At 38.4% G+C, this 13,959-nt stretch overlaps 1 protein-coding gene across 1 annotated transcript in view; it reads left to right on the top strand.

The window, feature by feature from the left end:
• Positions 1–8,209, top strand: part of RP1 (RP1 axonemal microtubule associated) — a 273,274-nt gene extending 265,065 nt beyond the window's left edge. The window contains exons 28-29 of the mRNA XM_050802339.1: positions 4,150–4,231; positions 8,110–8,209. Coding sequence (XP_050658296.1) covers positions 4,150–4,231; positions 8,110–8,209 — 182 coding nt within the window. The remainder of the gene's footprint in view (positions 1–4,149; positions 4,232–8,109) is intronic.
• The last annotated feature ends 5,750 nt before the right edge of the window (positions 8,210–13,959 follow it).

The following is a 13,959-nucleotide window of genomic DNA, read 5'->3' as shown; positions in this document are numbered from 1 at the left end:
CCTGGGTTCAAGCAATGCTCCTGCCTCAGCCTCTCGAGTGACTTGGACTACAGGCTCATGCCACCATGCCCAGCTAATTTTTTGTATTTTTAGTAGAGACGGGGTTTCACCGTGTTGGCCAGGCTGGTCTCAAACTCCTGACCTCAGGTGATCTACTCGCCTTGGCCTCTAAAAGTTCTGGGATTTCAGGCATGAGCCACCGTGCCCAGTCTGAAAGAAACTTTCTAATGCACAGAAGCAAGAGTTCTTCTAGGAGGGTGGTTCTCAACTGGGAGCAAATTTGCCCCCTAGGGACATTTGACAATGTCTGGAGACTGTTTTGGTTGTCACAGCTGGTAGGTGTTATTACCAGCACCTAGTGGGTAGAGGCCTGAGATGCTGCTAAGCATTTTACCACACACAAGACAGTCCCACAACAAAGAATTATCAGGCCCCAAATGTCAGCAGAACTGAGGCTAAGAAACCTCAGGTTCTAAGGTAAATCCATGGAAGTCAGTTGCTAGGTAGGTCAAAGGATATGATCAAATCTGGCTCTCTAAGATAAACTACTTTTTTCAAAAGTGATTCTACTAAGTTTTTCTCTTATCTACAGTATATAAGAATTTCTATTGCGTCATATACTCGCCAACACCTGGTACACTTAATTTTTGCCTTTATTTTACGTAAGTTGGTATAAAATAGTATTCTCTTTGGCCCTAATTTGCATTACCCTGATTTCTAAGAACAGTGAGCATTCTTTCTTCTTTTTCTTATCCTTAACTGAATTTCTTTAGCTGTGGAAATATATGTTCTTGTCCATAATATTCCGGGTAAAGGCAAAGGTCTTCTAATAAAAAGTGATTTACAAAAAAGATTTTTAAAAGATAGCAGCGTATTCCACACACAGGTAACAGCCCCAAAGAGATAGCCATTCCCAGCCAGCCATCAGGGACCAGGTCCTGCCACCTTGCTATTCTTCCATCACCTAAGTCTCCTCTCCTCTGTGTGGTCAGAGCTGGTTACAGCACATGGAAAAGAGGGAAAGTCCCCTGCAACAGTGTCTTTTGAGTATGGGAGATGGCAGCTGCGCATATGACTTCTGGCCACATTTCATTCCTGAGAACCTAGTCACATAGTGCATCTGTGGCTGCGGAGACATCTGGGAGATGTGGATCTCTCGCATTGCAGAAATGCCAAGCAAAGGAGAGCAATTAGCAGTGACTGGCACCATGTCTTCTCTAGTTATTGTTATATTTTGATGACTGAAATTCTTAATTTTAAAGTAGTTTAAGAGTTTAGTGTAATTTTTAAATTATCTGCATATTTTGTGTCTTATTTAAGAAAGTCTTCTCTACCACTAGAGTATTCCAAATGGATATTTTTATGTATATGTGTGCACAATCATGTGCTGTATAACCATGTTTCGGTTAACGTGGACCACATATGTGATGGTAGTCCCATAAGATTGGAGTTGAAAAATTCCTATTACCTAGTAACATCACTGCCGTTGCAATATTGTAGCGAAACACATTACCTTTTCTGTGTTTAGATACACGTATACTTACCATTGTGTGACGGTTGCCTACAGTATTTAGTACAGTAACATGCTGAACAGGTTATAGCCTAGGAGGATAGGCTATGCCATATCACCCAGGTGTGTAGTAGGCGATACCATCTAGGTTTGTGTAAGTGCTCACAAAGTTTGCACAATAATGAAACCGCCTAATGATGCCTTTCTCAGAATGTGTCCCTGATATTAATGACTACAAGTTTATACATCCACATACATATATTTTAAGTCTTGTTGTTAAAATTTAAAATTTTACTCCATCTGTAATTGATTTCTATGTATGATATGAGGATGGAATCAACTTACATTCTTTTCCATATGGATCACCAATTGTATTACCACTGTGTATTGAGTACTTCATCTTCACTTGAGAGCTCTACAAAGTCATCTTTATTTTATACAAGGAGTCATTGTTTTGCATACAATCAATATACACACATTTCAGTTGCAATGTTTTACTTAACACAAGTCCCCAAACAGCATAGTTCAAATTTCAGCCACCATGCTCTAGTAACTGCAATCACATAAGTACAAACTTTGCTGCTAGCTTTTTAGTCTGCAAATCACTATGTGGATAACAGATGCACATTCTCATCGGCAACCAGTCACATCACTTCTTCCAATGTCTGTCTGTTGGTACTGGGTCATGGTGCATTTGTTATCAGTATATGCCTAGACAGCAAAGTGTATAGTTGTGTTGCTTCCTTGTTTACCAATAATGAATCCGTGTGACAGTTTATAACAATATATAATTGAAAGATGAAAGTGCATCAAAGAAATGAAAAGTGGCAATGCTGGAAGTGAAGTCCAAATCTAACATAAATGGAGTTATATACAAAATTTACCACTATGAAAGTGTTGACATTGCCACCATTTGAGAGACTTTAGATTCGCAGTAAGAGGAAATTAATGAGGGGAATTGATGCCCATGGACGAGGAAGGTGGTGGTGACAAAAAGGACGAAGGTGTTGATAAAAACTTCCCTTAAAGGAATTCTGATATATTTTATGACGTTGAAAACACAAAGAAAAAAAATATTGTAAGGTGATCCAAATTTAGGAGTTTAATAATTTGCTAAGATGCAAAAGATGCTTCCTCTGTATTATAAATTATATGATGAGAAAAAGAAGGCAAGCACCAAACAATTCCTAAGTTTTTTCTTAGAAAAAAATAAAACATTTTAATTTTCAGGGTTTCCAATGTTTTAAATTATAGTGCATTAAATATTAGTGTTGCTACTTTACATTTTTGTAGCAATTTTAGGTTCACAGTAAAGATTTTTTTTGATGTTTTGAAAAAATGTTTAAAGATCATCAAACAGTCATAAGTTTTCCCTGTTGATTATTAAGAAGGCTTGCATAGTTTCAGCTTGCAGTTCTTATTATGGTTGCACACTAATGTGCAGAGCAGAGCTGCCTATATCAAGTTTGTGTGAATGGGAAAGGTTAATTCTGAATTCTTTTTCTGTCCCATAGTCAATTTATCTATGCCAGCCCCAATTCCACATTGCCTTGATTGGTATAGATTTACAATAAACGTTGATAACTGATAGGATGATTCCCCTCCCTTACTGAAGATCAGAAGTGCTTGTGATGTTCTTGGGCCTTTATCATCCACATGAATTTTATTACCAGCTTCTGGATTTTCATGTAAAACACTATGGTGAATTTGGTTTACTCACACTGAGGTTTTAAATTAGTTTATGAGGAACTGACATCTTTATGATATCTTCCTACTTACCAATATGGGATAGTTCTCCGTTTATTTATGGCTTTTTTTGCTGTCATTTCCTACATTTTTCTATAAATTATACTACATCTGGTTTTAAATTTACTCCCAAATTCTTAAATTTCTTAAATTTTTATAGCAATTCAACATTGTGACTTTCATTAAATTATGTTTTTTAACCTTTCCTCTCTGGTTAATAGAAATACACTGGATTTTTACATATTAATTATATTTCTAACAATTTTTCTCATCACTCTTAATTCTATATTCTGTGATTTCTTTGAGTTTTAAGTTAAGTCATATCTTCTGTGAATAATGACAGTTCTGTTTCTTTTTTCTATACTTATCAGTTTTCCTTTTCCTTTCTTCTTTCTCTCCTCTCCTTTCTCCCTTCTTCCCTCATTCTCTCTCTCCCTTCTTTCGTTACTTTCATTTTTTCTTTCTTTAATTGTATTGACAAGTACAGTAATCAATGATAACTTCTAAATTTTCACTATTAAGAATGATGATTGATTGTGACTTTCCATTACTATTTAAACTTATAAATCTTCTATGGCTTAACATAACTGAAATGCATTTATATGAATTTACTTCTCTCTTTATTCTTGGCTCATGTGCTTTTAAATAATTTTTTAAAATTTTATAGAGAGTTTGGGTCCCTATCTTCTCTTTTCCTCTGCTTCTAGTACTCTGAGTAATTAGGTTGCTCACTCACATTTTCATTTCTCTACTGGCATAATTTGCATGTGCATATTTTCGTATCCTGACATGTGTACTTAAAAAGGAACATTTGGAGGACCTATGAATAAAATCATAATGCTGGTATTTTTATGCTAAAGAGTTAAATAAATCTCTTTTGTCAACTGACACAGGTAATGGATGGTTTCTTGGGAGCATTGTTGTTAAGTCTGAAGATGAAGACAGCAATGAAGAGGTGCTGTTTCCATGCAACAGGTATGCTGTTAATGCATTATTATGCAAAATTATGCTCTCTTTGTCCAATTTATTCCACCTGTGTCCTCCAGCATGCCTCATCCCAGCTGTTGGACAATATCATTCCCTCCCTGAAAACCACAGCTGAAGGTCTTCTCTCCTCAAGAAGCTGTCCTTTGTCAGCATTAGTAATTCTCTCTTCTTTTGTAATCTCTAACATTTTTCTCTTCTGAAAAAAGTATGCTGAAATGGAAAGAAATTGGATTAGGACTTGGAAAATAGGTTCTTCTTTCTGTTTCTAAAAAACGTGCTAAGCTCCCTGCTAGTACTGTGAACTTGGGTACCACTCTTCACTTCTCTGAGGTTCAATGTCCTCATATGGAAGATGGCAATAATACCTGTTTCCCCTAGTTCATTTGAATCATTTAAACTCAAATTATGTTATATATGTGAACTGTGAACTCTAATGCCTTGTACTAATGTGGCGTAGCTGTAATATAATAGGAGACTTAAGTGGCAAGGGTAACTGTAATTCCTTGGCCATGTGGTCATAGGTGAATCACTCAAACTTCTGATTCTCAGTTTTCAAAGTTTTATGAGAATAATTAAATATTCTCTACCTACTTTATAGAGTTATAATAAGTAGAATATCAAATACACCTTAAAACAAAATGCACTGAACAGAGAAATTGTGTAGTTAACTTCCCTCCATTATTAATCAATCTACAGAATATGTTGATCCATTTGATCAGTCATTATGCAAGTAGTAATTGAGCACCCACCATATCGAGAAGTGGGGTAGATAATGGAGATCCAGCAATAAGGCAATCCAGGTTCTGTTGGCAAGGACCTATGGTCCCCACATGGGAACATGAGAAATGTTAACGACATGAGGGCCATGAGAGAGGCTTATATATGCTGTGAAGATCTGGTGTCAAGGTGCTATATCTATGTGAGTGCATGTTCCTTGAATCTAGAGAACTCATGCATTGTATATATTAATTTATCCATCCATTTATTTATGCAAAAATATTGCATGCCTGCTAGGTGTCAGGCACTACACCAAATCCTAGAGATTTAGAGATAAAAAAATGGAGTCCCTGTCTTCAAAGAACTTCCACTTGATGCTCAATTAGGGGAGGAGGGATGTAATGCTACATGAAGCTGGAGAGCTGAGTATGCTCTGAGTTTAGCAGGTGGCTCGGCACCACTATTCCCTAAAGTGAGGGACACTCTTCAGACATGCAGAGAAGCACATTGGTTGACTGACTGGATTTTACCTTACTATAGTTTTAATTCTAGGAAATAGTCATTCCTTTGAAACTTAATAAGGAGTTGCATTTTGTATGAACAAAATGTGTAGCACTTCTCTGATCATCTGTTTGTTTCTTTTCTCAATGCACATTCATTTAAAGTGCATGTAGTAGTAGCTATTGCCATTTTATGAAATTCAAGCTCTAGGAAGAGACCTTGTATTTTTATTTTTGCAAGAAATCTTAGTGAATAGGGAATAAAAGGGGCAAAGATTGAAGTTTTTTAGCACCAGATTTGGATTACAACTGCATTACTTACTAGCTCTGGGAGCTTCAGTTTATTCTTATGTAAAATGGCAGTCATGACACCTATTTTGCAGGGTTGTTTGAGGATTTCAGACAATGTATATAAAGTACCTACAAAAGTGTCCTGTAATTATTAGAGGCTCCATGATGGTAAATGTTATTGTCATAGAAGCAATTTTAAAGAAATTTTTAGACATGATACTACACGTGCAAATGAAGGGAGAAAACACACCTTTGTTTCTAGATCATGTGTCTAGTATTTAGAACTCTCAATAATTGACTAAGTTTTACTTTTTAAATATTGTATCTGCACAGTCCAATATGGTAGCCACCAGTCACATATGGCTAATTAAATTTAAATTAATTAAAATTGAATCAAATAAAAATTCAGTTGCTTGGTTGTACTAGCTACAATTCAAGTGCTGAATAGACACAGATGGTTACTGACTACCATATTGGCCAGTATATATACAACATTTGGTTTTATATCACATCTACATATTTGGTATCATATGAAGCTGTGTTTAATATTTTACAGTATAGTTTATTGCTCTAAATGTGATGGTACCAATGAAATCATGTAAGTAGTAAATATAAGATTATTATTTTTCTAAATGTGCCACATTTAGCAAAGTCAAAAGGCATCCAGGGCAGGTGATAATGGTAACATTCTCTTCCAAGCCAAGATTAATTTTACTGGCAATGCAAAGGAGTAGAAATCAAGATGGAGGTGACTTATTTCTACATTTTAGAATAATTGCAAACCTTAGAAATTGGATTTATAGAAACAAAATGATGCAGATGAAAATATTTAAGATGTTTTATTGTATTATACTATCATATGGAATGATATGCACACAGGCATATCATTGCACTGTTATATTAACTTAAGTACAGCAATATAAACTGTTTTCCTTGCCTTTTCTCTCTGAGGACCCAGGGTTAAATAAGTAATAAAAATGTTTTCTTGCTATTCCATCAGAAGTGGAAGAAACCATAGATAGCATTTAGTCTTATGGTTTGACAGATGAGAAAACTATGACCTAATGAGATTAATGGCGTGCACACCTCAGACCGGTTAGTCAGAGAGCAGGGAGGGGCTCTTGGTTCCTCGGCCCTCTGGAAAGTTTTAATTTAGTATCTATCAATCTGTTGTTTTTATGATATAACTATGATTTTGTGAATTATCTTCTACTGAAGAATTCCCTGCACAAGATACCAAGTTTGCTATAAAACTGTTTTGTCAGAAAGTTCTACTTTCTGGAGCGTTTGGAGTGTTTAGATGACGTAAGTTTTACTGTCTGCCCCAGCATAGATTATCAGCTACTTAAATGCAAGTCCCCTCCTAATTATGGGAAAAGAAAAGGTCTCTGAGAAGGAAGTGATTTATAACTTTATTTGTGGAGTTTCAAAATAAGCAAGATATAGGGGGGTTATATTTTGTGTTGTGGGAGCCTCTAAGATTTCCACACCCATCTGTTGTATTGCCGTAGAGAAAAATCAGAAGAATACCCATCACCAGCATTTACTGAATGCTTTCCAAGGAATAGGCTTCGTGGTAAAGCCAGAACTGCACACAGATACTCATTTGATCCCCACAGCAAGCCTACAGGTAGACTCTGTGATCTTTATATTTCAAAGACAATTTCCTTGCCCGAATATATTAGTAATTGGAGTCAGGATTCAGATCAAAATATATTTGACTCTGTAACTGTACTGTTTCACATGGGAGCCACAAGCCACATATGTCTACTGAACTGTGGCTCTTCCAATGTAGGTATAAGATATATTCCAGATTTCAAGAATGTAGAATAAAAAAAGAACGTGATATAATTTTTATACTGATTACATGTTGAAATAATCATCTTTGGAATGTATGAAAATTCAGAATATTAAATTTACCTTCTTTTTACTTCTTTCCATATGCGGTTTGTATTCTACTTCTCTTGAAGAGTGCTGTCCTAGAGTCTGAGGGTTTAGCCACTGTGTATACCTGTCAGTCACATGGCAGGAGAGAAATAACAGCTACCACTAAGGAAACTCCAAGTGAGAAATTTTGACTATGTTAGAATGTTTGTGATGTTACCAGAGGACTTTTCTAAAAGCCAAAATTTTGCAGTGAGCCAATATGACCTTGCAACTTGAGTGAAGGAAAAAGGCTTGCCGAAACTGGACTGCTAAATAATCTGGTGTGGCTTAAAATCTTAAATCCTTTTTTAAAATGCCGATCTCTCTAAAGGCCTCTTTAAATTCTTTCCATATATATATTTTTTCCTTTCTAACTAATGAGCCTTCTTTCAATGCTCTCTCATATTAATTATCTTCTTTTTTCCATGGCAGATGGCTAGATGAGTACCAAGATGATGGCGAGACCCAGCGGGAATTGCTCGCAGAAAGTAGCCCCAGTACAGGAGGAGAGACTGGGTCCATCATCTCCTGAAAGGGCCCACTTGGGCCTGTCGCTCCAATATGCTTCAAAAGGCTATTGATCTGATTGTGACAGTGCATTTGTCTTTTGCTTGGGCTGGAGCAAACACCTGGGGAGGGTCAGTTTGTGCTGGACCCACTCATTGTTTCTGAGAACTTCCAAAGTTGGGAGGATGCACTGAGTCTCGGCCAACAGCTGACCAAGATCCTCCCCTGGTATCTGGGGTGCCCATACTGCTGCTGCTCACCTCCTCCTCCTCCTCCTCCTCTTCCTTCTCCTTTTCTTTCCCTTCCTCCCTCCTCTTCCCCTCCCTCCTCTTCCTTCTTTCTTTTCCCTTTTCTTTCAGAAAATCTGACTTACTGCTAAGGTTACTGAAATGTTTAAATAAGTAGCCTTTGTAGAAAATAACTGAAGAGGTACCTAATAACATTTGATGTACGAAAAACACTTCTATGCAACCTATGTTAATTTTAAAGTGGACGTTTTATTGTTAGACAATGGTATGTCTCTCTCAGAATTAGTGGTCATATCAATAAGAAAATGTAGAAAGAACCCAACCAATTGGGTTACTGTGTGTCCCCAGTGCACGTCCTGTGGGTCCACTTGCAGTTTGGTCTTTGAGCTGGCGACAGAGGCCTGCAGGCAGACAGCAGCAGAGTGCAGGGCAGACATCTCACATCCATCAGTCACTTTTTCTCATGAAACTTCAAATACTTGTCAACTCGGTGCCACAGGCGCCTTCTTCCAATCTGTTAATTTGGCACATGAGCTAAAACTCATTTGCCAGCCCAGAAGAGGTCAGGATGTGGCTTTCAATATCAAAGACACTTGTCTTTGAATCTCTATTTTGCCCCTGTGAGGTAGATGCTATCATCACCCACATTTTGCAGATGAGGAAACCAACGCATGGAAAAGCCAAGTGACCTGCCCAAGCTTAGAGAGTGGAATGAGCAGGAGAGCCAGGATGTGACCCTACAAGTCTGACTCCAGAGCCCATGTGCGTCCACACTGTGACCTTGGCCCTCCTGCCTTCCCTGCGTGTTTTTAGTATCCTGCGAAATCAGGCAGAGGGGCCAAGGAGGCAAATCTTGCATACCACCTTCATGATTTTTGTCATCTGCAGTAGTACCTATACTAGTATATGCTTGATATTTTCTTCCTTGAACTGGGTATAAATCAGTTTATTTACAAGTGAAGAGAGCTTGGCCTTATCCTAAACCATATTCCTAATATCCATGAAATCACTGACTTAATATGTAATTACATTTTTTCCTAAAACACATTAAAATAAATCTATGTCTAACAAAAATTTTAAGTTAGACTATATGCTAACTAAAATTATCTTATCAATATCCAGTAGTGGGCACATTTCACAATTAGGAAAAGCAGGGTGTGTGTATAAGTGTGTATATATGTGTGTGTGTGTCTATGTGTGTGTGTGTGTGCGTGTGTGTGTAGTATTTAACTCTGGCCTGGCAGATCATTATTAGTAAATAATGTTCAATAAGTAGATGCTGTTGTTATAATGGTTTCCCTTTTACTAACCCATGACCAAGAACTAATCCCTTCCTTAGAAACGGTAAATTTTTACATCTGAGGATGAAAATACATCAAGAAGACAGCTTCAGTGAAGTTAAAAATAGCCTTTTTTTTTTTGTCTAAAGTGACCAGTAGACCATATTAGAGGTAAGAAAAATAAGTACAATAGTTCCCCCTTACTGGTGGTTTTGCTTTCTGAGGTTCCAATTACCAGAAGTCAACCACAGTCTGAAAATATTAAATGGAAAATGTCGGAAATAAACAATTCGTTCATTTTCAGTTGCATGCCATTCTAATCAGTGTGATGAAATCTCATGGCATCCTGCTCTGTCCCATCCAGGATGTGAATATTCTCTTTGTCCTGAGTATCCATGAATCACTTAGTCCTAGTATTGCAGTGCTTGTGTTTGTCACCCTTATTTTACCTAATAAGGACCCCAAAGTGCAAGAGTAGTACTCTAGCAATTCGGATATGCCAAAGAGAAGCTGAAAAGTGCTTCCTTTAAGTGAAAGGGTGAAAGTTCTTGTCTTAATAAGGAAAGAAAATAAGTTGTATGCTAAGGTTGCTAAGACCCATAGTAAGAACAAATATCCATCAAATTGTAAAGAGAGAAAAATAAATTTGTGGATGATATAAATAGGGTACAATACTATCCATGGTTTCAGACATCCAGCAGGGGTTTTGGAATGTATCCCCCAAGGATAAGGGGGACCAGTCCAGGCTGCACAGAAGCTTGGAGAATCACCTCTTGCCCTTGATGACATTTATTTCATGGTGCCCTGCACAAAGCGGAACTGAACAAACACACTCATTTACTAAGCAGAAGCTTGTAAAGCATCTCCTGTGTGCCAGGCCCAGAGTCAGACACTGGGAATAAACTGGCAAACAGCATAGTCATTTTCCCTGCCCTCTGAGGGGCCAGTGTTCTAGCAGGGACCTGAGTGAATAATGTGCATGCTGCAAACAGAGCAGAGGCACTCTGCAAACTCGTAGGCCCTATGGAGGGAGAGAGAGCTTGTGCTCGGCTTTGTATGTTCAGTTCTTGGCATACTGCCTACTTATAGTCAATGCTCTGTGTCTATTAAATACATGAATCATTCTTGCCTTACCATACAATACACCTTATTAGAGATTGAAATATTAAATGATTCCCAATTCAGTTTATATTTGTGCAGAATAAGTATTCACAAATAATTACACTCAATGCCTCTATTTTTACAAACTTTGCTGCAACAATACAGTTTCATTCCAAGCATAATCCTGCCCCTTTCTCCCCACCCTGCCACAGTTCAGATTGGAGATGTCTATTTCCCAATTCTATCCAACAGCACATTTACAATTCTTCTCTTGAGGGGTAGGTGATGTAATACCAATCGGATCCATTTTATGTGGATTCTTGTTTATTTTATCCTTATAGTGCTCATTTCTTAGACATTGTCCAGATTCTGGGACTGTCTCAGGCCAAACCCCTTATATAATAGCTATTCCTTGAAAACTGGAAAACTAACAGTGAAGCTATATTTATTTCTAGGTTTTCAGGGAAAGCAAAAAATTATTGACAGAGTGCACAGCACAAAGGCAGCAAATAGATTCTTAAAGGTTGGGTGAAAAGAGGCATTTTGGTCATGTCGTTTGTTTTTTCTTGTGGAGTGAATGATGTAAAACCCTCATCCATAAACCTGACATGCATATCCTTTAAAAATGCTGGTGAATGGCAGACAAGTGCAAACACAAAGACCAGAAAACAAAATGTGGCCCATTTCATGGAGCACCACAATTGTCTAGCACAACCCCTGTGTCTTCACGGGTTTGCCTATATCTGGGTTAAAGGTAAGATGGAGCGAAGAACACTTTTATCTGATGGATGCATCCTCTATTTTAACCAGCAAGTTATCGTAATGGTGCAATGATGGTATGGATGGCCTTCAGGTGCTAATGTGTTTTCATATAAACTTCGCAAGCAGATTTAAGTTATGTGTTTGTTATAGCAAAGGATGATGTAGCTTCTTTGTGGCTGTAGGTAAAATAATGTCTTGGACAGCTAAGCTAATTGTTCTTTAATACGGAGAGAGGCTCTCCAGAAAGCCCACCAGAGTTAGGTTTATCCTGCAGTCATCAGGGCTGATAATACTTTTGGACAGTTATATTTTAAGTTACATTTAGAAGCGAAGAAACACTGCAAAGTAGGCCGTCCTCCACATCCAGGTAAGCTAATGTTTTTTACATGGAGATTCCTTTTCATTCTTTCAGGCAGTGGGATAGAGTATACTAGAAAAAGACTCCTGGGTTCTGAAATTAATCTTGATTCTCTACCACAAAGAGTGTGAAGTCTTAAGAATGTAGCATCAACTTCCTAGGGCCTCTGTTTCCAGGCCTCTATGAGGATGACTAAAGAGTACCAATTAAACTGATTACTAAGCTTATAAATATGTCAATTACTTGATTATAGGGTCAACGTTAATATTTGCAAGCTTATCCACATCAGTTGATTGAAACTTTCCAAACACACCGTTCCCTAGGACTTTGCCCATGTTGGTTTCTTTGCTTGGAAGGGTCTTCCCTTCTTGCCTGGAAAATTCCTATTCATTTTCTGAGACCATGCATCAGTTTTGCATCAGTCAAAACTAAGGCTCCCCCGGTCCTCTGTGTTTCCATATTACCCTGTCCTTCTCCTCTTACTGTAATTAGCATTTTGCGTAGTGATCATGTATCTCAGTTCACAAATTCAGAAATGTGACAAATATTACTTCTTCTGTTTTCTGTATGTCAGCCTAATGTTCAGCTCCTAATCTCTGTCACACAGATTGGTAAAAATTTCCTGATATTCCTTCCTTCCTTCCCTCCTTCCTTCCCTTCCTTCCTTCCTTCCTTCCTTCCTTCCTTCCTTCCTTCCTTCCTTCCTTCCTTCCTTCCTCCCTCCCTCCCTCCCCTTCCTCCCCTCCCTCCCCTTCCTCCCCTCCCTCCCCTCTCTTCCCTCCCTTTCCTCCCTTTCCTTCCTTCCTTCCTGAGACCGACTTTCGGTTTCGCTCTTGTTGCACAGGCTGGAGTGCAGTGGCGTGATCTCGGCTCAGTTGCAACCTCCGCCTCCCGGATTCAAGCAATTCTCCTGCCACAGCCTCTCAAGTAGCTGGGATTACAGGTGTGCACCTCATTTTCAAGCATAATTGAGGCACGTTCTCCTTTCTAAGGGGCAGCAGAATCCTAGAAGCTTATACTCTGTTTGGAGAGAAAAATGCTTTTCCTCCAAGGCTGTCATTGTCCTTGCCACCGTCTGTTTTCTCTCTGGACCACTCACGCAGTACTAGACTTTTTGGCATGGCTGAGAACCCAAGTGTCTCAGGACACTCCTTTCTAGGCTGCTCTGCAGCCCTCCCCTAAGAGGAAGGGTGCATCTCCTCCAGGTCTCTCCTTACTCGAACACAACAGATCTCACGGGGATCCCGCTGCTCTGGGGCTCACAGACCTCTTTTTTTCTGGTAGATAAAAATCTCTTCTCTTTTCCCTGTTGTTTCTCCAAAGCCCTCTCTGTTTTTCCTCCTATATCAGTGTAACTAGTGTAAGTTATTGGTTTTTTTAAAGTGTTTTGATTTTTACAGAAGACTGGATGTTGTTTCTAGTGTGAATATGATGATGGCAGACAAAAGAACTTTCCCCTTCTGTTTTTATTCAAATTAACAAAGAGAATGGAAAACCTATGGTCTCCAATTTCAGTGAAAGCAATACTTAGTGAACACCTGCAAACTCCCGGGTATACAGTGTGTGGCCTGCAAAAGCCACTGACACAGACAAAAGCTCGAGGGCCAAGCAGTGGCAAATCTCAGAAAGTGCCAGCAGAAGTCCACTTGCCAAGGTTGTGTGGCCCACCGGGAGGTACAGAAGCTGTATTTTAATTGATAACAGCTGGAAAAGATGTGTCTGGAGCCTGACAGAGAGGAGGGTTGAGATTAGGCGGAAGTTGTGTGGAGGAAGGTCGAGTAGGGAAAGTGCCTTTGAGGTCGTTAAGCGTTAAAGAGTTCCCACAAATAATTTTCCAAGGAAAAGGAACAGTACAGAGTAAAAACAAAGCTAAGCCGTAAATAAAAACAAAAAAAATTAATGAGTATCAGCAGAAATAGCATATATCTGACACAGCCTTTGGATATGGAAATGTCAATATAGATTATAAAAACATCTATAGCATTACTTCAACAGGTTTAAAAATATCTTCTGCTGTAAAAAAACT

The sequence above is a fragment of the Macaca thibetana genome, chromosome 8, assembly GCF_024542745.1.
Source record: "Macaca thibetana thibetana isolate TM-01 chromosome 8, ASM2454274v1, whole genome shotgun sequence".
NCBI lineage: Eukaryota > Metazoa > Chordata > Mammalia > Primates > Cercopithecidae > Macaca > Macaca thibetana.
This window is presented reverse-complemented; position numbering and strand designations above follow the sequence as displayed.